Source organism: Chiroxiphia lanceolata, chromosome 7 (assembly GCF_009829145.1).
Source record: "Chiroxiphia lanceolata isolate bChiLan1 chromosome 7, bChiLan1.pri, whole genome shotgun sequence".
Classification (NCBI taxonomy): Eukaryota; Metazoa; Chordata; class Aves; order Passeriformes; family Pipridae; genus Chiroxiphia; species Chiroxiphia lanceolata.
In genome coordinates this window covers 3,010,838-3,036,228 of record NC_045643.1, presented here as the reverse complement: position 1 = coordinate 3,036,228, position 25,391 = coordinate 3,010,838, and the positions used below count along the sequence as shown (strand labels likewise).

The 25,391-nt window shown below is 39.0% G+C and overlaps 1 protein-coding gene across 1 annotated transcript in view; it reads right to left on the bottom strand.

The window, feature by feature from the left end:
• Nucleotides 1-1,485: 1,485 nt before the first annotated feature.
• FAM171B (family with sequence similarity 171 member B) overlaps nucleotides 1,486-25,391 on the bottom strand; it is a 34,692-nt gene continuing 10,786 nt past the window's right edge. The window contains exons 2-8 of the mRNA XM_032693453.1: nucleotides 15,732-15,965; nucleotides 14,941-15,033; nucleotides 14,488-14,646; nucleotides 12,563-12,730; nucleotides 8,787-8,903; nucleotides 8,134-8,257; nucleotides 1,486-7,863 (exon numbers count right to left, since the gene is read on the bottom strand). Of these exons, the coding sequence (XP_032549344.1) occupies nucleotides 6,528-7,863; nucleotides 8,134-8,257; nucleotides 8,787-8,903; nucleotides 12,563-12,730; nucleotides 14,488-14,646; nucleotides 14,941-15,033; nucleotides 15,732-15,965 (2,231 nt within the window). The 3' untranslated portion in view covers nucleotides 1,486-6,527. The remainder of the gene's footprint in view (nucleotides 7,864-8,133; nucleotides 8,258-8,786; nucleotides 8,904-12,562; nucleotides 12,731-14,487; nucleotides 14,647-14,940; nucleotides 15,034-15,731; nucleotides 15,966-25,391) is intronic.

The following is a 25,391-nucleotide window of genomic DNA, read 5'->3' as shown; positions in this document are numbered from 1 at the left end:
AACTGGGAATATTTTGGAGGTTCTTTGGACTCTGTTTGTGAAGGACACAGGCATAACCCATCAGTTGCAGGTATAGTTATGTTTTAGAAGTTAATTTTGCTGCTGTGTTGTCTCTAGATTTCCAGACATAGCAGTATTTCGAGTCTGAGGGCTGGAAACAACCTCATTGTTTGTGAGACAAGTCCCAGCTGAAGACTTCAAGTAGCCATTCTTTGCTCCAGGCTTTGCATAAGTCTGAATAAGAGATTTCACTTAAGGTGGTTAATTGTATTTGCCACACCAGAAAGAGTTAGGAAACACATCCACTGAATTGTTCTCAGCTGCTCTTTTCATAATTTACCGGAGTGTTCATTGTTTCCATCTTGAGTTCAATTTACCTCAATTATTTGACATGTTACAGAAGAAAAGTAAGAAACCTAAGGGTCTTCCACAACTTTCAGAATCATTGGCCCAAGGAAGAATATTTAAAAGCTTTAACTCAGAAAATAATTCTGGAGATACTGTTTCTTCAGGAGAAACAAGATGCTTGCCTTTTTCCACACTGTCCATTATGACAAACATGAAATATTCTTTTAACAGTTTCTTTACTTCAACAGAAAGGGCAATAAGAAGAGTTTGAATAAGAGCAGACAGTAATCAAGAATACTAATAAAGCAGCAATTCACCTGAATGTAGTTAAAATTAAATGGACCTGGGAACTAACTCTCCTCAGGTAGTTTAGGAACTCTTATTTTAAAGTACTTAATGGGTTTGCAATGGTTAAAAAAACCATGCAAGTGCCCCCCCCCCCCCTCGGCAGGGAAACCTTTGCCATGTGCTTGTCTGCAGTCTTGCAGGGTTTCTGAATGATGGTGAAAACACCCCAATGTGGCTTTTGTGAAGCATAGGAAAAAAAAAGCTTGAGAAAAATCAGTGTTAGATGCAATTAAGAATAGGATATTACACACTGAAGTTTAGCTTAAGCTCTTCTATATCACAACACTGTCGTGTTCTTCACCCTGGATTTAAGGGCTTTGATCTTATTTGTAGCTGGAATTGATGCCTCCGATTGTGCAGACATACAGAAATAATCTTTTACTTGTTCTTAGAGTCTCTAAGTGACAGAAAGTCTCTAAAGGAAAGAACGGAGAAGATAGAGATTAGATATAAGAACAAAATCTGAAGTAATATTCTTCTCTGTGTACCCCTTTCCAGTTGCAACAAAATCAATTTACATGAGGAATGATCGTAGCTGCACTAATCAGGCCTCAAGAATCAGATTTAATGGTGGATACAGAAGTCTTTCTTCACAAGAAATGGAACAGGGAATGTGACTGCATTAGAAGTGGCACCCTTAAGGATAACACTCTTTTGTCATTGCAATTACGGTGATGAGAGGAATACACATTTTTTTAACTGATATTTAGAAAAAAAAATGCTGAGAGATGCATGTTCCTAAACAACGTATGACTTCAAAGATACTCAAATCAAAGTTATGGCACAGAGAAGTTTTCAAAATTTTTATTATATTGCATAAGGTAGAACATTTTACAAATCTTAGTTACATTTTCAGCAACAGATACACTGATACTGAATTAAATACAGAGATGAAAAGACACCTCTGACAAAATATAAAAAGGTAGAAATACTGAAAACCAGGATGCCCAATATCAAGAATGCTTTACATAAACAATATCCATACTAAGGGGTTTTTGAAAATGATTGCCAAAGTAATGAAGATAAGGCTCCAAAATGCAAGGTGGGGAGCACAGTCAGTGCCATCAGTTCCCCTGCCTTGCACCATGCAGAGCCAGGCTTTGTATGAACTCCATGCTCTAATGAGCACTAAAAACTGCCTTTCTACACAATAACATGTAAAAATATTACTGTTCTAACATGGGCTGAAGTGCAACAAGTGCTTCAAAAGGAACTAAATCAGTTAACTGGGAAATAAAGTACCGGGTCATTTTGGGGAGAAGGAATTATAGGAATGTTCAGCAAGTCTTAAACCGATGGAAAAAAAATGCATTTGGTAAAACAGTTTTCAAGCTTAGAGTGCTAACGAGAAAAACAATGACACAGTTTTCCCCTGCCAGTCTTAAAAAAAAAAATCTGAAGGTTTTTTTTTGTTTTGTAATCAGAACACAATGAATGCTGCTTTTAAAAGAATATGAAGCTCAGACTCAAATCATTAACCCCCCCCTTCATATAAATTCTTTAACACAAATGTAGCTGCCTACTGTTAGAACTGTGGCACAAATTAGTGCCAACTACTACAAAAGAATGCTCATTTTAACTCTGTAGGCATAGTACTGTGTTTTGTATAATTCTACTGAATTTAAAAAAAAAATACTTAAAAACCAGAAGCTTAGGTTATATAAACAATGCAGATTAGGCCCAAAATTGAGATAAAAATTGGTTCTAGAAAATAAGACTTAAATACCCATCTCCATAAACTCTCTGCTGCTACTGGCAAGGAAGGTTAGCAGCTGAAAAAAAGGATTTTTATATTAGTTTTTATATATAAACATATATTAATTTCATTTTTGAAGTTAAAATCCCAGTCAGTCAGTTTGATACCTGTAAGTCCAGTGCCTTCAAAACGCTCACTCTTGACATATGAAGCTGAATCAAATCCTGTCTGTGCATTTTTTAAAAGATACTACTGTTCAGATTGCTAAAGATATATTTTTTTTAATTTCTTTTCAAACAGAAGATACAAAAACTAGGGCTTACAACAATTACCATCATCATCAACATGCAGGAGTCAGTATTCTGACATAAAAAAACCCACTAGATCTGCCTTTTAAAATATTATAAAAGCTACATAATCGTATGAATCGAGGCTTTTTTTGGCTAACAGAAAAAAAAAAAAAGCAAAATGTGCTTTTCAGATAGTCAGGTGTCCCACTGATAAAATAAGTCTGATGAAAGAGAAAGGCACTTCAGCAGGCTAATTAATCTTCAGATTTTGTTTAATGTGCAGTACTGGATGTAGTGTACTGCCTTTTCATCTGCACAGTGTTAGAGCAGCAGTGTGGTGAACCTGTGCCACTTTTGAACCAACCAGAAGAGTTCAGACTGGTGCCCCTTCATTTCATCCTCTTTGGTACAAATTACTGCATAAAACAAAGCAGACAACTAAACACTCCTCCATCCTGAATTATTTTTGGTGTGTCACCTCTAGCTCTGTGTTGGTTAATCATGTCCCTCAGCATCACATAATTTTTGCTGGCAGGTTTGTGACATACCAGACTTTTCTATTTTCAGTACTATAAAGATTTTTCCTGTTAATCAAATAGAATCTTTAAGTGATTCCCCTACCTTTTTTTTTTTTTTAATTCTCTAATATCTAGCATTTGCTAACAATCTGAAAAATACTGTCAGTTAGCTTATTCTAAGTCCCATATTCAGATTACTGTGCATACAGCTGCACACTGTTCAGCCTGATTTAACTTACATCAAAGTACTGGCCTAAGCCACATGAGTTAATTAACAAAAACAAGTCTTGGCTATAACTCCACTAATCACCTTATTAAAAACAGGTAAGATCTGGAAGCCCCTCAACATCACGTATCATAACCATGGTGGGGAAACTTTCCTGAAGTTTATGAACTGCTTTTCACCTTGAATATATGACCGAATTTGGTCCTGAGTGTTCTGTGTGTACCTGACACCTTGCACTTAAAACTGTACTTACCTGGATGTGGCTCTCCCTGTGCAAGAGCTGACAGCTCAGAGAAGTGCCTTAGGAAGAACTGAGATGTAATTCTTGCAAACATTTGTGTTCTTCAAAAAATAATTCCAGTGATTCCTATAAATTTATATGTTGAAATCATATAGAGATATACACTAGTTTGACCACAAATACAAATTTCATTGTGATATTCTGTCTTTTCCACGTTACACATACTGTCTGGTTATCTGTGGAATTAAAAATTTTAGAGCTCAGTGGAGTCAAACTCCTTTTTTTTAATGATCTGAAACCAAAACGAATTCTAGTCGCAAGTTCTTCCAGTGCATAAATTCCAACATGAAGCTGGAACATGAAGACTCAAATAACACATTCTGTAAATACTGAATATAAATTATAATTGTAAGAATTTTAGAGTTGGATTTCCAATCTTTTTTCTTTGATGACCAGATATCCTGGTGCAGAACAAGAACAATGGAGTGCCAAACTTCCTTCCTTTGAACTCACAAATAAAGCCATTTACAGTAGTCCATATTTTTTATGGAGTTTGAGAAATTCGGTCTTTTTGGTGTATACAATGAAAAAATGCATCAAAAAAAAATCTGAAATTTCAAGGAAAGACATATGAATTTAATATTAACTCCTCAAAACTATTAGCTTGTCAAGGATTTTCTGTTATGTGCAACAGAATATATAATAGTCTCTTTTTGAAAAGGGAGCCACCAGAACCGATGCAAACAGGGCAATATTGAACCTCAAAAGTCACAGCAGCTTTCAGAAGAAATGTGCATATATAAATTGATTCCTACTAATGTATACAACAAAGCAAGGGATGGAAATATCAATATCTGGGGCTAGAGAGTCATACACAAAGTCCAATGAAACTGCATATAAAAAAAAAAGTATTATGAAAATGTATTTTGTATAGGACAATTGGATTCCAGTTACCTAAAAAGAGAACCAAAGGCATGCTGATATGACAAGCCATCTTCACCTCTGAAGTAGATGAATTGTATAATTAAATCAGATTCTTTAGGCCAATTTAATTACACACTGTTTGCACACCTAATTCAAACTTATTTCGCATTTTCATACTTGGAACTCAACAGGAACATTTCTTTCATGGAGCAACTACACATCAGAAGCTGGATTGATGCATTGCTAGTACCAACCTGGTTACCTTCCATATTCTTCTAGAAACAACAGCAGACCACTTGACAATCCCAACATAACAGACATATTTCACATTAACATTTCCTGAGTAAATATTCCCAGAAGCCCAGCTGCATAGGATACTCCCTAACTCTTGAGTGTACTACAGGGCAGACAACCCAGCACATCTCACCCCACAATTCACATGAAGGCATTGTATGTTTGGGTCTTGGTACAGAACTTTAACCAAGCTATAAGGGAAATATTCATAAAGCTTTCTTTAGGATGACTTATAATCAAACTGCCAAAGCCAAAATGCTGGAACTTATTTCATCAGGGAAACAGCTTCAAAGCCACAGAAATACGTTCTGTATACTACGTGAAGCACATTAAGAGATACATCTACTTTTCTGTTAGCCAAAGCTGAAATGATCACTTTGACAAGATGAACATTAAAAATAAAGAATATTCTGATGGCCTTTCCTTCCTCTATACATATCTATGTTACAATTCATGCATTCATGACTTTTGGTAAATTTAACTCTAAGATGAGTCATAAGTAGTATTTATATTGCATTATAGACCAAATTTTGCCATCTGCTCTCATGCTCATAACCCTCCCCCCCCAACTTTTAAAGCCTGTTTAACTCTTCTGCAAACCTAGACAAAAGCAGCTCAGGCTGGCAAAAATGTAGGCACATAAACCTCCAGTGATCTTCCATCGTTCTGAACATAAAATAAAAAGCAATGCTGCCAAACTTTCCTGATAAAGAAACTATTTCAAAGGTGTTGGTTTGTCTGAACTTGCACCCTTTTCCATCATGGACCAACCTTTCTCTTATAAATAAGCAGGGATTCAAGATTGTGGGGCACAGCTGGCCCAACAGCATGCAGATTTGAACTAGCAAAGAAGCCAAAACAAGACACTGGGATCAGCAGCAGCTGCAGCTCCAAATGCTACCAGAACCAGTCCTTTCCTGCTGGACGTGGACACCTCACAGCAGGTTTCAGTCTTCAACCTCCACGGTTCATAACAAAGCAGATGGGCAACACCTCAGACAGCGGGGACCGGGAACTGCAGCGGCCACAGAGCTCGGGCACTGCCCCCTTCTGCCACTGCTGCGTGGAATTTGCACATGGATGGGCACACAGGGAGGGCAGGAATGCCACAGAGCTCCGCTGAGAAATCCAGCAGAGCCCCTCTGCTGGTGTGGTGGGACCGACGGATGGAACGTTTTAGGTTATACAAAGTAGTAACAGATCCCTAGAAAAGTTCACATATAAAATACTGTACAGATGGTCACATGGATCAGGAACAAGGCTGAGGAATGGCTTTAACTAGGCTACCAGTGCATTAGCAACAAGTACAAAAAAATTAAAGCATGTGCCTACATTTCCCGCTGCGCATTCCCAGGGGTGTATCCAAGAATGACGGGCTAATTAAAATGTGGGCCTTCTCCACACTGCCAGTAAAATTAGGAAATGCAAAATTTTAGTGGTAGCATTTCCCTGTTTTCAATTCACGTTGAATATCAATTGCCCACTTGAAGTGTAGTAACTCGATCTGTACGTTACAAAAATGAAACTTTTCTTGATACTAGAAAACAACATTTTCCTTGTAAACCCAACACTGCAGAATTACAGAAGCAGCCAAGAGGTCAACAACTAGCAGGGAGAGCAACACCACAAAGCACACTGTGTTTTAATTTATAGGAATAAGCGGCCTCTCCTCTCTTTTCTTCCAGATATTGGTTTTGCTATCTCTTTTTGTGAGAGGTGGTCTATCCCTTTTTTTAGCAGAAAGGATACCAGATTCATGACTTCCTGATACAGATTTTTTTCTTAGACCTTCCTCATCATGCTGTTCCAAGACTGGCCCATTCCCTCCTTCCATAATGTGCCTCACAGCCTGGTCCTCTGGAGTGCAAACAGTGGTCCCGCTTTCACTGCTACTCAGATCCAGATCTTCCAAGTAAAGAATCTTAGAATGTGGCATACTTTTAATGAAAGTTTTCTCTCTCTCCAGTTTCCTGCTAGGATGATGCTCATTCATGTCCACACCAGAGTCCAGACTGGTATCATTACTCTCTGTTTTTCTGCCTTTTTTCAGATCTATGAAAGAATGCCTCACTTGAGCTATTGGTTTTCCATCCAAGGACACAAACCACGCTCGAGGGTGTGGAGATGGTTTTCCTTTGGAGAGTTCCAGCAACGTTTGTTCTGAAATGCCTTGGAGTTCAGACGAAAACGGAGTCATTACAACTGCTTCATTCAACGTCCCGGGAACAGAGACGGACTCCAGCAAGCTGTTGGTGTAGCGGCCCCAGTTGGAGGTTTGGGAAGGCAGGCCCTCTTCCCCATCCAGGGCACTGCTCTCATCCCTGCAGGCAGCAGGCTGGGGGTGGGAATGCCCTGGCATTTTCGGCAGTGTCTGCATGTAACTGTCCCGGTCCATGGGCTCCATCATGGGGCCATACACCAGCTGCCCTTTCCTTGGCAAAGTGGCTGATTTAGCAGGATGTAGTTGTTCCGGAGAGTGGAAAAGGTCAGAGGGCTGAAGAATAGCAATGGGTTGATTGTAAATATGCATGAGATGTTCAGGGATATGGGAAAGCCCATACATCTCCTCTTTCACTGAAAGGTACCTGTTTGGGTCTGGAATGTCCCGGGGAGCCTGGGAAATAGCACTGTTACTGAGCTTTGGCTGCGGTAAATGCCTCACTCCAGCACTAGGCTCCAGTGAATGGGCTGAACTTCTGGACTGGCCAGTCTGACAGGATGACTGGTAAGAAGCATCCTCGGTGTAGATTTTAAAGTTGTCCCGTGATTTTCCATCTTCTGTGTCTGTGGACATCCTTCTCGGAGGGCTGTACGAGGAAATCTTCGGTGTGTACAGCTGGGAGTTGTCCTCCAACTTTAAAGAGCTTTTGACAGCACTGATGTGATTTATGTGAGTTGTTGATGTTGTCTGGTCTCTTTTGATGACCTCCAGCTTAGTTGTATTTTTCTCCTTCTTTTGTGTCCGATGACATTTATCCCTATGCAAAAGAGATGCAAAGTGACCGCAGAGCACACTAGGAAATATGCGACTGTTCACTAACAAAGCTGAAGACTGCATTTTGATTAAAAAGTTACAGTGTAATGTGACATCACAAACTTAAAATGAAGTTCTGTAATGATAGGAATTTTTGAGGAAATATTAGGCTACACATTATTGCTAAGGAAACAAGTCTCAACTTGAAAAGGCTATTTTATTAACCTTAAATTCCTTTCCTGACAAGCTCACTAGAGCTTCTCTTTTTGCTTACCTGCAGTAACAGAGAAGAACAGCAAAAAATCCGATGATGATGACAACAGTACCTCCCAGTATGGCCGTAAGGAACACCGTGTGATAGGCTGTTATGTCCTTGGAAACTGCACTAATAATGGATTCTAGATTGTCAAACAAAACCAAACAAGAATTAGATCTCAAAACCAAGTAATTCCACTTGATGGGCAGAGCTGTAGCTAATAAGTTGAACTGTCTTTTTCCAGTGATTTTGAGTTCCATTGCCTCTATGCCCATCCTTCCCTTTCCACCTTGCTATTTCAGCAAACTAGAAAATATACAGTGGTTACAAAATAATGCACCTTCAAAGATTCATCTCAAGTACTAAAGCCTTACCATGACATCTACTTGATTCCAGTCAGATGACATTTGTATTAATTGTCCAAACTGACTTAGAAAAATGGTCTTTTTTAATGATGTCTTATGTTTAAAATTAGACAGACTATTTCTCTGATAGATCCCTTCATGCTAATTTGTAACACATGCCACAAGTCTACATAAAATGGGCCTGTTTTACCCAAGACTCATGTTCTTCTTGTATCTCCTCCTGTCATACATGACCCTCAGCAGCAAGGGATGCTCATTTTTAGATTTCCCTGGTCACAGCTCCCTTGCTGGCAGTTGTGGCAGTACCTCTGGTTCCAGGCAGTGGAGCTGCTATCCAGTAGCCCAAGTGCTGAGCAGTGTATGTCCACACCAACTGACCATCTGCCTCCTTCACCATCCCCAGCCCGCGGTTCACCCAAGCGCCTGCAACGACAAGGACAAAATATTGCACGTGCCATGCAGAATTCTCTTCTCCCTCAAACCATCAGCCATGAAGCTATTGCCAAAAATACACGAGGTCACAAGAAAAATTGAAACTTCTGACTCAGACACTATTTATTCCACACCTTTATCTAAATGTGCAAACTCTCTGCGCTCACAATTTCATTGCAAATGTCCCTCTGTGGCCATTTACTCTGAAACAAAGCATCAACATTACTTAGCAAAGGTAAGCTTAATATCATTCTTTTTCTGTTATTAAACATTTTTCATAGATATGCACACAGATAACTTGAAAAATGAGCTTAATATGAGCTTAAGTATATATGAAGGCCAAGATTGAAAAATGAAGGAGCAGGTAACTGAAGCATATGAACACAAGTTTAACACTGGCTAGCAGAACTTAGTGGGAAACCACTTTAATCTGATAAACTACAATAGAATAAAAAATGTTTGTCTTGAATGTTTCTCTCCTCCTCCCTGCCCCAAGGCAATAACAGTTCAGTTAGCCCAAGGAAGAGCTGTTGTTGGGACACAGATTCCACACCATGTTTGGACACTCAAAGGACAGATATTATGGTATGCCAGCTTCTACAATTAATAAAGCATCCCTTGGAAGAGACAGAATTATATTTAACTCACTTGAATACATTTACTGTGGGCCATCTGTGAAATTCTAAGGACATGAAACAACCTCATATAAACAGCCTTATATTTCCAACATGCAAATACAGAGAGGGAGAGAGAACCACCAGCTTTTTTAAAAGAACAATAACCACAGCATCAAAATTATAAGCTGGAGCTTATATGAATTTCAATCCAATTTTCTTCCAGGACCCTTCTTTTCAGCAAAACAAAAAAGTAAATATCTGCCAACCAGGACGTAAAGATGAGAACTGACACCTGCCACAGATACACACACACACACAGGGACACACACAGAAAATATCACCTGGCAGCAAAACATGCAGCCTTTTCCTGCTGCTGGTGATGGCTGGCAGAGGGGAAGAGCAGCAGCAACCACTCAAAGCCCTGGAAGTGCTGGTTTCTCAGCTACCTGATAAATCTCCTGTCCAGAGTTGGGAGAAAGACCAGCTGGAAAAGTCTTCCATCCCTAACTCTCTTACAGACAGACAGATCCTCAAATTCTCTGTCCTGCCTACTCTAGGGCAAGTGGACACTACCCTGCACAACTATTGCTTTACAAATACAGACAGTGGGCTACTTACAGGCAGATAAAAACCAGCATAAAACGCCACATACAGAAGGCAAAAATATTTTCTAGGTCTCTGGAAGTTCTATCTTGATTGAACAAACCTATAAGTAGTTATACAATCTTTGCTGTCCTCTTCAGTAAATTACATCTCCCCCCAGTATACTGCATAGAAAATACTAGGTATTAAGGAAAACATTGAAATGTGACTTATGAGTAAGCTCATTTTCTCTTGATTTACTGCCATTCAAACAGGAGGATATAATTCTCAATTTAATGTTGCAATACAAGCTTTCTGGTTTTGTGTAATTTTATTAAAACCCACAAAGTACTTTTAGCACTAATGCAGCAAAATATTTAGAGAGAAGGGAGCCACATTCAACATCCACCAATAAATTCTGCATTCACAGCAGCTGGAATATAATTAGCAAAGCTCATTTTCCAGGAACAGTCTCAGCACTGCTACACTTGCAGTAACCCCAGGGAACACTGCTTCTGTCTTCTTCCTGGTGCATATGGATCAGCCCACACCACACACAGACATGATCCCTTCCCGCTACCAATACTGACACGGGAGCTCTGATTACCATCCCCACACATCACCCAAGGACTTCAGGGTTTAAAAGTGTGGCAGTGTCCTGCTGGGGACATCCCACATGCCACAGCTTGGATGCCAGAGCCTCATTATTCCATGCAGCAGGAGCTCTGCATTCAGCTCAGATGGGGGCCTAGTGCTACTTATGGATGCTCTGGAATGCTTGCTGGAGAGCTGAGCTGTTCAGAGTCTCCAGAACCTTCACTTGTCATTTTGCACGTGTCAAATCAAAAGGTAAAACTTAAATAAACATATTTAGGTATAAAAATTCCAGAAGAGCAAATACAATTGCAAATTTTCACTGTACAGAGGAGGAAATGGAAGAAAATGTGGAAGTTAAGAGTTATGCCCCAGCAGTTTCTCTCCTTTTTCACAGTCCTCCTTGTGCTCTCCTGAGCAAGCAGCAGTGAAGGCTCCATGTGAACACTACCCCTCAGTGAGCATCCATTACAAATGGTTTACCTTTATGGAACCTCTGTCAGAGGAGGAAAAAGCCAACTGGTTTTATTTTTATGGGTCAGCATACCATGCTCCCTGCTCTTGCCCTACCCCAGGGCCAACATACCTAAGCAGGGATGCTGAGTAGGCCCCTCAACACCACATACACACTTTGCACTGGTTTATACTCTGACTCGATCCTGTGCCAAATTGGTCAAGTTCTGTCAACTTTTTATTTTAATAACATTGTTGACTTAGCTTTGTTTAGTAAGTTAAAACAACTCTGCATAGGTACAGATGCACCCCTTGTGCTATTTTATCACATCAGAGTAAAACCCTTTCTTTGATAAAAAATGCCATCTCGTACCATCAGTTGCCCCTCTGAAGCCTCCCAAGTGTTTAGATAGAGTTAACCTTCTATGCCAAAACTTATCCTATTTACTCTTTCCCCACAAGACAGCCTAGAGAATTTTTTATTAGCATGTTCTTAATTCAAATTCAGCCAAAGAACTAAAGGTTAATTGTTCTTTATTAGGATGATCCATTTCTTTCTTGAACATGTAAATAACACTTGGTTGCAGTTGGTGTCCTCTCCAGTCCTTCCAACAGCTGAACAAAAACTTTTTGCCTTAATAAGGAGCAGACACACCTCTTCACTCACTTGCACTTTTCAAGACCAAGTGTGATGGCAAGTTTAAGGTGCACTGTAATCAGGACACTAATGCACACACACCTAATACAGGACACCTAAATGGGTTAAGTATACACAGCTCATTGCTCACTCTTGACTAAAATTAGACATGAAGGGATGACAAAAGGTTCAGAATGACTAATCCCCAGCCTCCTCTTTGCATGCACACTGCAAGAACTACGTTGTTCCCTTTGATAACTCCTATTTCCCCTTCATTTCACTTTCTCAATTGCTTTTGTTAACTGAAGTAACATCTATTCCAGTTCCAACGTCAAAGGAGCTGCAGAGCTACGCTCCAGGAAACAAAGCAGCCAAACCTTCAATTCTGACTTGTTTGCTTTTAAGAAGGCATTCACAAAATTACCAGGCTTAAAATGTAACGTCACCTAAAATGTATGGTCCATGAATACTTAGACTGCCATGAAAATAAAAACCAAGTGTACTAAAAATTTAGGCAACAGGAATGCTAATGAATTTTACCAAAGTTTTTTTAACTAGTGAAAACAGGGAAATACTTCTGAACAATTCAAGCTAGTCTATTTAAAAAAAAAAAAAAAAAAAACACCAAAAACTGAACCCCTAATAAAACTTGTTGACCACCACTTCATATCTTAGTGCTATCACTGTTCCCTGACCCACAGTGTCACGTGCCCAAAAACACAGGCATGTGCTAGAAGGCAGAATAACAAATAACTCAGCCCACTTACCAGTTTTCATATCAAATGTCCATGCAGGTACAGCATCTCCTGGTTTTACAGCAGTTGTGGGGAGAGGAAGTGTAATCTGAATGGGACCGTTTACTTTCAGTTCTTTCCCAGTCAAAAGAACATTGACACATATGGCAGCAAGAGGAGTTAATTCCATGCTTTTAAAACCTGAAGGTGAGAAAAAGCTTGTCTGTAATTCTCTAATTACAGTTTGTTTTTAAAAAAATATTTAGGATTAAGAATCTATCCTCATTGTAACTAAACTCAAGTCCTCCTCCACATGCAGCTGTGCAGTCAGCTGTCATCAACTCGGTCAAATAAACAACTTTTCTTTTCTTTTGGACTTTCAAAATCTTATGATTAAAATAAAACCCAGTGCTGTAAGAGAAAGAGACTTGTGATATCGAGGTTCAATGCTGACTGTAGAACTAATGATGAAGCAAAACACAGTTTGGGAGTGGGCAGAAGAAGGGTTTTTCCCCTCAGATAATCAGATTACAAACTAGCCACCTTATGTGAAAGATAGATAAGACAAGAATTTTTGTACAGTTGCAATGTACATAACACTGAATCAAACTGAAGACTTTCCTGTAAGGATTAAGCTTCCAGAGTGGCAGTTATAATTAACTGAATCATGAGGCTGGTCAAAGCACTCAAAAGGAAATGTTTCATATACAAAGCTTTACAATGCAGTCTGAAAGTTTGTTTGCCTTTCACCAGTTTGCAAATACTTCAGAATGCACAATATGACGAGATGGTGAAAGAAGCTGAAAGAGAATTAGTAAGTAGAAGAATAATGTTAAACCCAGGCAAGCTGTTCTAAGCTGGTTGTGAGAGAACTCCTGGCACATCAGATATCAATTAGCTTCCACCTGCCCTAAAAGGAAGCCTATTCTTTTAGGAGTGTATTAATAATTTAAAACACATGCCAGACAGATTGAAAGGAAAACTCAAAGAGGAGAAACACTGCTTATTCTCTTGTGCTTCTTCCCTTCTGCTTTCCATTTGAAGAGGTAAAATATAGATGAGAGATTTTAAAATATGCACGTCAAAATATCAGTATATATGATGAATTTAATTCAATTAATATTAAAGAAGAGAGCATGCCAAATTCAAATAAGCCATGTAGTGGCCTTCTCATGCACTGCAATGAATTTAAGAGCCTCATCACTTCAGATCCGCTGGGAATAGAAAGAACAAAAGAAAGATGGAACTGCACACAGTACAACCTAACAGAGATTACTGTTTAGACACATTGGAAAACTATCTGATAGAATACTAAAAAATACTAAAACACTAAAAAATCTGTTGGTATAACAGCAAGGTGTTATGACTCATGAAACCACTTAGTGCTTCTCCAGTGAAACAGATGCACAGAAAATATTATTCCAGTTGTGCTCTGTGACACAATCGTGCAAGTGGCCACTTGGTCCCACACAGACTTGCCCAGACTGACTGACTGTGAGCCATGCAACAGATTCCACACAGTCTTTGTGCTGGGTGTAAAGCTCCTAGAACCAATCACTGCAGTGAAAATGCAGAAAACCCCAACTGCTGCAGTTGCACTGATTGCTTTATGTTCATCTGGTTTACGCTGGCCATAATCTGATTTTTAAGGTGTTTAAACCAATTCCACAGCCTCGTGAAATCCTGAACATATATGTTAAAACTAGACTCTGAGGGAGTATTTCAGTGCAGCAAGGTATGTTATGTTCTGTACTCCATGAAACAAAAGAAAAGAGTGATACTGCTTATTGTGTTTATAGCCTACTCCTAAGGAACAAAGCTTTGTGATACAATACAATGGAAGCAGGTTCAGGACCTTTTAAATTAAGCAGATGTTTTTCTGAAACACTGTACACTGATGCATTGTAATGTGAAGACTTCTATTTTAAACAAAATTCTTAAACAACATATTTACATACCTGATTTATTTAGAAGAATTCCTGTTGTATAGAGAAAGCTGTCCACTTTCAGAAATTGCTCTGGCACTGTCAGATAGGCTGTAACATTTGTAATATGGTGATTTGTTGGAAGCTTTATTAAAAATTTTGGAAATTGAACACTTGGCTGAGATTTGGCATCTGTAAAAGAGTAATATTTTATCTTAGCCACGGTAAAACACACCAACAGCGTTTTTATTACCCTTCAGAAATCCATTTAGCATAACAACCTGTTTTCACCCACTTTCTCCATGATTTGTGCATTTCTAGTCTAGCACTTGTCACAGCCTCACATAGAAATCCATAATTAACTGAAAATCTGGCTCACAGTAGACAGGTATTATATGAGAATATGAACATGCCTAATTTTTGTCGGTGTGTGTACAGATGGTTATCACAAAGTGCTTAATTAGAGTCTTCATACACTCAACTTACCAGACAGTTTTCCAGTAATTAAGACAGTATCTTCAAACAGCCATATATTAGCTTGGTTTTGTGGGAACAATGAAAGTGTCACGGACGAGTATACTGTGGAAAATGATAATATCTGTTACAGTGTGCAACCAAAACCAAAAAATCCTCTAAGACCCCTGATTCTGAAGGAATATTGAACAGAGCAATTAAAAAAAAACCAGAGAGCACATGAAGACTGAATAAATAAATTACTCCTGTTGTCCAGAGGAGGAATTTTAGTGTTTAGGTAGGAAGAATTCTGTTGAATGTTTCCTGTCTTATGCCTTCTATGGAGGCTAGAATTCTTAAAAGTCTATTTCTTAAAAAAAAAAAATCATGTGCCTTTTTAAGAGCGTGCAACAGTTAAAAGGAAAACTTGTGAGGAAACACTTCTGAAAGGGAGCTGTAACAACAGGTTGTACCTGTTATACAGGACACAAAGCATTGGCACTCCAGGAATTACTCAAGCCAACAGGATTTTTGTCTAAACACACTACCAGCTCTTTGCTAACTCTAGGCAAACAATTTCTCAGAATTCACTCTGCATCACCACATAACCTACTCAGAGCTAAAAAAGGGCTATTTTCTGTCTTCCATCAACAAGAATTTTGACAAGACTAACAGATCCTTCACCCTTAGATGTGCACTGACATGCTCTGCCTCCCTTGACTGACTTCACGTTGAGCTGACAGCAACTACCCAGACAGCTTAGTGGAGAAATTTAATTACAGGCAGATCGAGTTTAATAATAGGACTGTAAGATGCTTACGCACTTGGCATCCTCGCAGTCTTCCAAGGCAGAGGTGTCAGCATGTAGCCATCCTTGTAGGAGACAATGGTGAGGCTTAATCCCAGTTTGTAGGGCACTTTTATTAACACTGCTCCATTGTTTCCAGTGAGAGTAGAGTTTGTCTTCGTGTAGTTCACAAACACTTCCACCACCGCTTGTTGCAGGTACTGGTGACTGATGATGTCATTGACTTGGACTTTTAGGGTAAAAACAGATCCTGTTAACAAAAAGAGAAGACAGGAGGTCATAATACATCATAATTAAGGATCTGATTTAAATTTGTAAAGAAGTCCCAGAGTTCATGTCTTTGCTGTTCATCCACTCCACAGTGGATCTCTATCTCTGGCCAAAATCAGGGATAAGCTTGCGATTTTAGACCACGGGGAAGAAGGAAGCAAAAAGCCTGAAGATGGGGCACAAAGGTGTCAAAAAGTGTTTATCAAACTCAGCAAATATAATACTTAACCAATTAAACAAAAAAACCCCAACCAACCAACCAACCAACCAACCAACAAAAACAAAAAAAAAAACCAAAAAAACCCCAAACCTCCCAAAAAACCAACAAAAAACAAACAAACCAACCAAACAAAACAGAACAAAAAATCTTCCCCTTTTTGTTTAAGCTTGAACAATGCACCTGTGACAGTGTGAGATTTAATGTGCTCTGCAATATCACACAGATGATAACACAGATGGTCTTGTCACCCAACCCTTGGCTCGGGTCACACATTTAAAGAGGCACCTTGAGTTTCTAAAACCAGGAACCCAATGTCTTACAGGCAGTGGGATAACACTTATGTATTTTCATGTGTAAAATTATTATACAGTAACAGAATGCATCCAGACTCTGACTGTTTTAATCTACCTTCTCCCACCAGAGTTACACTGGGCTAGTGTAATACCTTCCTGTATTGCACCTTCTAAACAGCATTTTTCTACTGCTAATTAGGGGATCTGCTATTCCATACAATAGCCAGTGTCCTGCAGAGATCATAATGACAGTGACTGAGCAGTGTGTTGACAATAATAAATCCACTCAAACAACAGTGTCAAGGTTGTTTCTCTCCTACTTTGATTGTAAATAAACTATTAGGGAGCCTTTTCACAGCAGGTACATGCAAAAGGACAGAATTCCACATTATTTCCAGGTAGGAATTAAGTTATTATTATAAATGAAAATCTCTATGGACCACTGTTAAAAGTATTTGAAAAAAACCCATCAATTTTCCAGTATTTTGTTTACAGACATGCTACTGTTCAATACCACTGCACTGCTTTATACCCTGAGATTTTCAAATACCTTCATTACGAACATGCATTTCTATTTAGGTCAAATGTCAGGCTAAGTTACTGGAACTTATCTACCTAAAATCATAGTTCCATATAATTTTGTTACCTCCACTATAATTGAGATTGACACTGCACCAAGAGATTACTACCACTGACCTTGATTTAAATGAATAGGCCTTGAGAAGCCGAGTGCAATCCATCAAAAAAACCCACTGTGCAGTGAAGACACCCAAGTTAGGCCTCTCTGAAATAAGTATTTCTTTAGGTCTATTGTATGCATGGGGCACCCCATATATTAATGCAAAAAAATGGCCTGCAGACAACAAAAGCTCCACCGGCCTCATTTACTATTTATCACATACACAGCAAAACCTTACCAGCTGTGCCAGATTGATTCTCTACAGTCTTACATAAAAATCTACATTTCCTTGTGCAAATTAATATATACTTTCAGAAAAAGGAAAAAGATCTCAGTGGTACTCAAATGTATTTGACAGAAAATGCACAATAATCTTAGAACAATGTCGTCTGGCTTATTTTTCCTTACGCCTGATATTTCAAGAATAAAATTGCTTTAAATTGCTGTGCTAGAGGGGTTTCAAATCACGTCATGATTGGAAAAAAAATTTATGTCATATCAGCAAATTATGGTTTCTAAACAGCTCTTCCAGGCATCGATCCAATTACACACATACTTGGATCATTCCAGTGGTTTCCAAAACCTGAAAAACAGGTCCTTTGCCCTTAGTTAAAAGGCTACTGAAGAGGGAAAACAGGTTGTGTACAATATTCTTATCCAGGAATCACTTGGAAGCCAGGAGTATCTCATGAAATGGTATTTAAAAAATAAGAAATTCAAGCTCATGCCAGTAGGAACCAATACCAGAAATGCCTAGTATTTTAACAGCTGGGATCAAGTCAGGAGAAAAAGAACCTGGTAATAAATCATTAAAAAGTTTTGCCTTAAGACATAGAAAAATTAAAACCTGGTATGTATTCAGAAAGATATTTTCTCTCCAAACATTTCTTACTTTTAATGTGTATTTCCCATTTCCCGCTAACAAAAAGCCCAACAGGAGAAAACAGGGATGGGGCCAATCACCACAGTTCCCTTCCAGCTGTTAGTAAATTCAAGGGGTGTTTTGTGCACAAATATTTCTTCCTCTCATCTCCTTCAGTTACAGTAATATATAAAACCCCACTTTCTTTGGGTTGAAAAAACCAGAGTGTAAAGCTGCCGAAAGCTGTTCTGTTTCATTAGCGAATGAAACAATGAATGACAAATATCACTGGCTGCTTTTAGCCAAACTCAGCTTTGATTACTTCCTTCTCCTGTGGGTATAGGAATTGCCACAGCTTTTCCCAGAAGGGATGCCGTGTCTGGAAGGCTGTTGGGAAGCCGCAGATGTGTGGCTGTAAATGTGGACTGAAATCCCGGGGGGTTCCTGACACGGCTCTGCAGCGAAGGCTCTGCAGGAGTCCCTGCCCGGGTGTGACTGTCACCCTGCCCGGGTGTGACTGTCACACGAAGGCTGCAGCTCCTCGAGTGCAAAACACTCACTTCACGCCCAGTAACGTTCAGACACAGATTAAAGGAGACTCAATCCCTGGCTCTTGGTGCTTTTGCCCTTATCTTTTGTGCCAACACAAGAGCCTTCCTGACAAGATGATGGCTGGGAGTTGTGTCCTCCCTGCAAGTAATACAGATGAGCAAATCATTTGGATTTTCTAGAATCAAGTAGAATATACTCTGCCAGCAAGTCACTCGAAATTTGTGTGCAATAATTTTGGAAAGATCTTTTTTTTAATTGAATCTTTCCATTCCTCAGCAGTAACAGTACAGAAGACACGAGCACACACTATGCCTCCATCCAAATGCTTGGGAAATTAGAGGTTAAAAATCCCAGTCAAAAAAAAGTCAGAACCCAATAATAACAACAACTTCCCACTGGTACAGCCACACTCACTATTGTTCTGTATAAAATGGAGAGTACCAGAGTATCCCACAGAATATCCCACCAGTAGCTGCAGCCTAGGGAAAAGCAAAACAACCATAAGGTCCTAAGAGCTCAGACTGTGTGTGCAGTGCTGGTCCTACAGCCCTGACCTGTGTCTTTCCAAACCTGATATCCCTTGACCAGCTCTCTCCTCAAACCAACCCCCTCACACACCTTTGTATGCATTTAACGTGCAAATTTATCACACATTTAATGGCACTGAGTTGTTAACAAGGTCATATTAACACTCATGACTTCTGATTTACAAAGATCTTAATTTGCAAGTCCTTAAGGACACTTTTAAGTCTCAAATATGACAGTGGCTGCCACTGGATATTTTAATCACACTAAAATATACCCCCAAAAAAATTTCAGTTGCAAAAAAAACAATAGTTGAAACTTGTGCTTTTTTTCCTGGTCATTAACACGTGACAAACACAAGTGGGTCAGCTGTATCTCAATATTAAACAGATTTGACAGAACTCCCACAATTAGAAGAAAGAACTCAGTCTTCCCTAATTTGATTTGTGCTGCCTCAGAGGAAGGAGATTCCTCTCCTGGCAGGTTCCCTGGAAGTTCCAGCTCCTACAGCATTTACAACCTTGGCTGAAAACATCCACACAACTGCAGCAGTTATATACACAAAGGGAAACAAAGAGAATGTACTCAAGAAACACCCTGGCCATTAAAATGACACCTCATTTCTCTGAGTAACACCACAAAATACCTGGTGTTATATGAATTTGGATATGAATCTGGCTTCATATCCCAGAATTAAGGCAAAGAACTGCTTGGAACTGCAAGCTGGGTACAAACGTAACAGCGTGAAAAATCTCTATTATACCCCGTGTAATTTGTTCTTAATTCTTCCTTGCAGATAAGTGTGTCGTCTGGTTACCATTTATGTGAGATTTAATTAACACAGCCAAGGCCAATACAGGCACCAATACATTCCAAACTTCACGTGTCATTAACTGTGAGACATGGCAGTGAACACACACACACGCAGGGCGATGCCCGGAACAATTCCTACCCATCCTGCAACCCAGTCCTAAATCCCTTCTCCTGTTTATCTCCCTATAGCCAAAAAGGTTCTACACCGTGAAGGAGGCAGTTACTCTTCTCAAACACACAGACAACTACCCAATTAAGCAATTAGCTTATGGATTGGACAGTAACTACAATTAAATTATTCATTAGTTCCTTCCTTCGGAGGAGATTCCTCTCACCCTTGCCTAGAGGTGTTTAAACCCCCGTCAGAAAAGGCAAGCACTTCCATGAATTTCGTGGAAACTGCCTACACAGCTCTGTCAGGCTCCCCACTAACCAGGTAGAGAAAATGTGGGCTGTGCAATTTGCTTGCTCTCAGCTTCCTGAGCAATCCTCTTCTCATCTTTTACATTCATAGAACACCACATTTTTTGGCTTAATACAATTAGGGGTGCGAATTGTGCACTGATCCATAAAGAAGAAACCACGTGTTCTAAGAATATCAGGTTTTACTAAAGATGCAGCATTGCAATGGCTATTGCCACGGGGGGTGGAAATCAATGAAACATATAAACTACACAGTCAACATGCATCTGTCTTTAGTAAATAAAAAAGGCCACGTAAAAGCAATCCATCCTCCTGCCCACAGAAACCAATCATTACTACTTAAAATTCCCTTAAAACTGCAGCAGCACCAGTGACAAACTACAAAAGCATATCTAGAAAAATTAAAAGCCTGTTACGCCTTTAAAGCTCATTAAAAAATCCACGTCTGTGATGTTGTGGAGATGATTTAATGCCGGCCCAAGCCCTCCTCCCTACAGCACACCCTCAGTCTGCAGTTACCTTTGATCTTTATTAATGCCCAAAGCACTGACACAGGGTGGATTTTCCTGCCTTGCAGAGTGCATTAACATGCCCTAATAGGTGACCCCTAAACTCCAGTAACTATTTTATGGCTGTGCTGTGACAGATATTGTCAGATAGCAGGGTAAGAGCTCTGACCAGTTTTCAATTATGCCTCTCGTAGCTATCAAATAACCTGCAAATCTAATTAATAACCCCACAGCCAAATGCAGCCATAATTTGTTGGCTATCACTGTTCTTTTACCCTGTCATACTCCGGGCAGTCATTTATATACCGAAATACAGATGGGCACATACATCTATAAAGACCTTTCTAACTCCACACAAACAATTCTATCTCTCAAATTGAAAACAATATCTCATTTTAAAAAGTAATTATGTGATTTCTTATAAAGATGTTTATATGTTATTTATGTGCTCTTCCTCTGATTTAAAATATTAGCATAAAATAAATAGCAGAAAAATATTTTTTCTTCTATTAAGTGCCACAGGAACTAAAATAAAAAAAATACACCACAAATGTTTTGCCCTGTGAAATTTTATCTTTCCTAGTTAGTTTTAAGTACAATCTATCTATTTTATTTTCAACAACCTATGACTGAATTGAGAAACAAAGAACCTTACACTGTTCACAAAAGATCTGGGGAAACTCAGGACATATCTAACCAGCTGTAAAAATCAATTTCTCGGGAAAAGAGAACCTTAGATTCAGATAAGAACAACACACACTTGGGATATAAACATAATATAAATATAATCATTCCACCTGGCTGACAAAAAGAAAACACTTCAAAGTTGACAACTAGTTGACACAGTTTCATTCTCACACTCAGCAGAAGGTTAAATTTGCACCACCCCTCTCCAGAATAACTCTGGGAGACAAAACATTCCAGCCAGAGAAGCAACTCTAACCCCAAAGTGACTGGTAAGGACAGACCCAATGGCAACAATAGCTAAAAATTGCCCTTGATTAGGTTGACCTTTGGGCAGAATGGCAGCATCGTTGCTCTGATTTTAAAGGAAGTACAGGCTGCTCCTTGAAATGCACTTTGGAGAAAATATATTGATGTTTTACTGCCACATGTCAGGGGTGCTGGTCAATACTGTTCGACTACAGAGACTTACAGAAAACTGCTTTTAGACAGTGCAAAGGTATTGGGAAAAAATTAAATATTAAATAAACCAGAGCCCAGAGCTAATCAGCATTTGCTGCATTTCTATATGAACTACCAACCCACACAACCTACACAGTGCAGTTCTGTAGCTCTGCACTCCCTTAAATATACATCCTAATGTTGGATTTTGCATTACAATGTTTTAAAAGAAGAGCTTTGGCCAAAATTTTTTGCAGCGACACAGAACACATCACCAATTTCCAGGGACAAAGCAGCACAACAGGGTCTGGGAAAGTAGGACACCACAGTATTCCCAACTGCCCTATTTCTGGTCCAATTTCCACAGAAGCCATCAACAAAATCTCAATTATGAAGGAGCTAAGGCTGCGTCCTGGGGGGACAAGCAGTGCCTTTTACACAGAGAAAGGCTGGTACAGTTATTTTACAGGAGACAGTTTAACCCAATGTAGTCAGATCCAGGTGTCTCCAGCAAGCAGGCACTTCATAGTCAAGAGAAACTTTAACAGATTAAAATTAGGCAAAATTTGAACACACTGTTACCCACACGACGGATTTGCCACCCATCAGGCCACTCTGATGAGTTCTGCTGGAAAAAAAAAAACAATTATATTCTAACACTGAGAGGTTTTCAAACATTTTTTTTTTGTTATATTTGCTTCAAATAAAGCATTGTTTGACATGGAAACACTTCCTTACTTCACTACCATACACTGTGATAGGCACATACAGACCACAGTCCTCAAGCATCTGTACATGGGTAAGAAAAAAAATGGAAATTATTTCCTAGAAGCTCGTTCCTGACAATGCACTCAAGCACATACTACATCTACTACCATCACAAATAAAAATGTCTGCTCTCTGCTCATCCACTGTGCTCTGAAAATTCTCTTTCCCACTTCCTATTTCTTCTTGTTTTTCATACTGTCTCCTTTTCTTGGCAGGGCTCAGCTCAGTCTCCTTCCTCCCAAAATTCATCCCATCCTGCAGTAATCTCTGGGATGACGAGTCCCTGTCATATTTGTCACTGATCATGAAGAAAGATCAATACTTTGCTAAAGATGAGGGTTTTGTTTTGGGTTTGTTTTTTTTTTGTTGTTTGCAAGCCTCCAACTAAAAAGAGTGATAAACGTATTACATGAAATTAAATGCATTGAATCAAACCCTTCAGGATGAGCACTTTAAAGGGACACTTCTAATCCAGCAGAGTGAAAAACTGCAGGGGATTGCCTCTAGCAAATTAGCACATGATCCAGAGGAAATTCAAGGTTCTAAGTAAATTAGTAGGTCAAAGACTAATTATTGATTTCGTTCAAAACAGACCCAAAATCCAGTTTCACGTTATAATAAAACTGTATCAGACAGTGTGGAGAAGCTGACCATCGACTGACATACTGGAGCAAGTGTTAATTTATTTTACAGATAAGAACAAGGCTGTTTTCCCTTTTAAAAGGGATTTTGGAAGTAAGGAGATATAAATTAAGACAGAATAAAACCCAGCACACAGCACACAAAAGAAACTGTTTTTCTCAGTCATACCTTGTAGGACTTTTCCCAGCAAAAATATTTATAGACTTGGCACCACTTCTTTACATAGAATTAACACTCAATTTTTACTGATGCTTTTACAAAAAAACCCACAAAACAAACAAACAAACAAAAAACCCCAAAAAAACAAACAACAAAAAACCCCAACATTGCTAGCTGAATTTCTTTGCTTAGAACAATTTTGTTTCACTCCAGCAGAAGAATTGTTTCCTTTCTTTCACTTAAACAGAATAATTATTTTCCTTTTATACCAACATATTTCAGGGGGTTACATTCTGTGTGTATGTGTGTGTGCATATATAAACACAAATCTTAAGCAAATAACAAAAGGACCAGGATGTTCACTTTTCAAAGAGGGAGGTAAAGGAAATGACAAAAAAAAATCTTAATAGAAATCTTGTCCTCAAATCTTAGTTGAGAAATATTAACTTATGCCTCATTAGTACTTAGGCACTGAAATGATTTCCAAAGTATTATGTCAGTGTAAATCAATAAACTGCTCTCCCCACAACTTTTGGAATCAGTTCCTCCCAATTCAGAAGCCACTTAAAAGAAAGACTAAATTTAATCAGGACTAACCACGGCCAACATTCAACACTGGCAAACCTGAGCTTTCACATTTCCATGTGATATTTGCCCAGTGTGAGCTAATTCTTCAGAGGCAGAGATTTCAGACACTCCCAGTACTTTCCAACAGACACTGCACTGCATCCCACCTATCTCATTCCATGACACACTTGTACAGATACAGAGCACTACCTTGAATTCACATTAAAAAAAATTTAACCCCCCCCCCACATTTCAAAAAAAAAATGCAAACTTTTAATGTTGTCAATTATTTTACTGGATTTAGATTATTTTATGATCTGGATGGCCTCAGAGTTCAAAATCTGTACTAGTGCACAGGCAAATTAACATTTCAGCTTTTTCAATCTGCAGATGTGTGGTATTCCTGTTGCATACAGCAATGGATTAATTTAACGAGTCATTGAAATAAATAAATGAAACCAACCCTCTTCCACGACCAACAGCTGTGTCCTGCCATTAGAAGTGGTTACACTTCTAACCAAGATCTCAGGCCAGATGCATAAAGAAACTGAGTAAGCACAATAATCACACCACAAATGCTGACAGGAACCAAATATCGATGAAATTAGGGTCGTGAAAAAATCCATAAAACAAACCAGATCATTACAGGCTGTATCAGTCATTATTACTGCTGCATAATCGATAAACACCTTTCCAGAAGGATCATGCTTGTAAGAACTGCACAAGAATGTCAGCAGGCTAATCCATGAAGCTGCTAATGACTCACTCACCCATCCAGTGGGAACACAGCCCCAAACACTTCCAAGTGCTCTAAGATGTGTTAAATAGGAAGGAACTTTTAAGCAAGAGCTATGAAATTCAGACATGCAAGCAGCTGTGAAGGTTAGATGGGATTTTTTTTTTTGTCCTCTATGCCATGTATGTGTCATGAAAAAAAATCATCTGGAACATTTTTAAGTGTATAACGTGTACCTGCTGGAAGGGACTCATTTGGTAAGTAGCTGCAAGATGCTTTTTCAACATTAGATGCCTTTTTCACTCCACTGACATGTTAAAATCAGACTGTTTCACCCCCCCCCCAGACAGAACTCACAGGATACAATAAACCTCTGAGAATTACAATTACCATAGCAACTTTGCATTTCTATTTGCTGCTGTGCTGTTGAATCAGCCAGCCTGGTTCTCAGCACTGTGGTTACTGTGGAAGATTGAAGCTGAAATTCATCTTCCTGGGGCAAGAGAGATAGGCAGCAGACAAGATGAAATGCT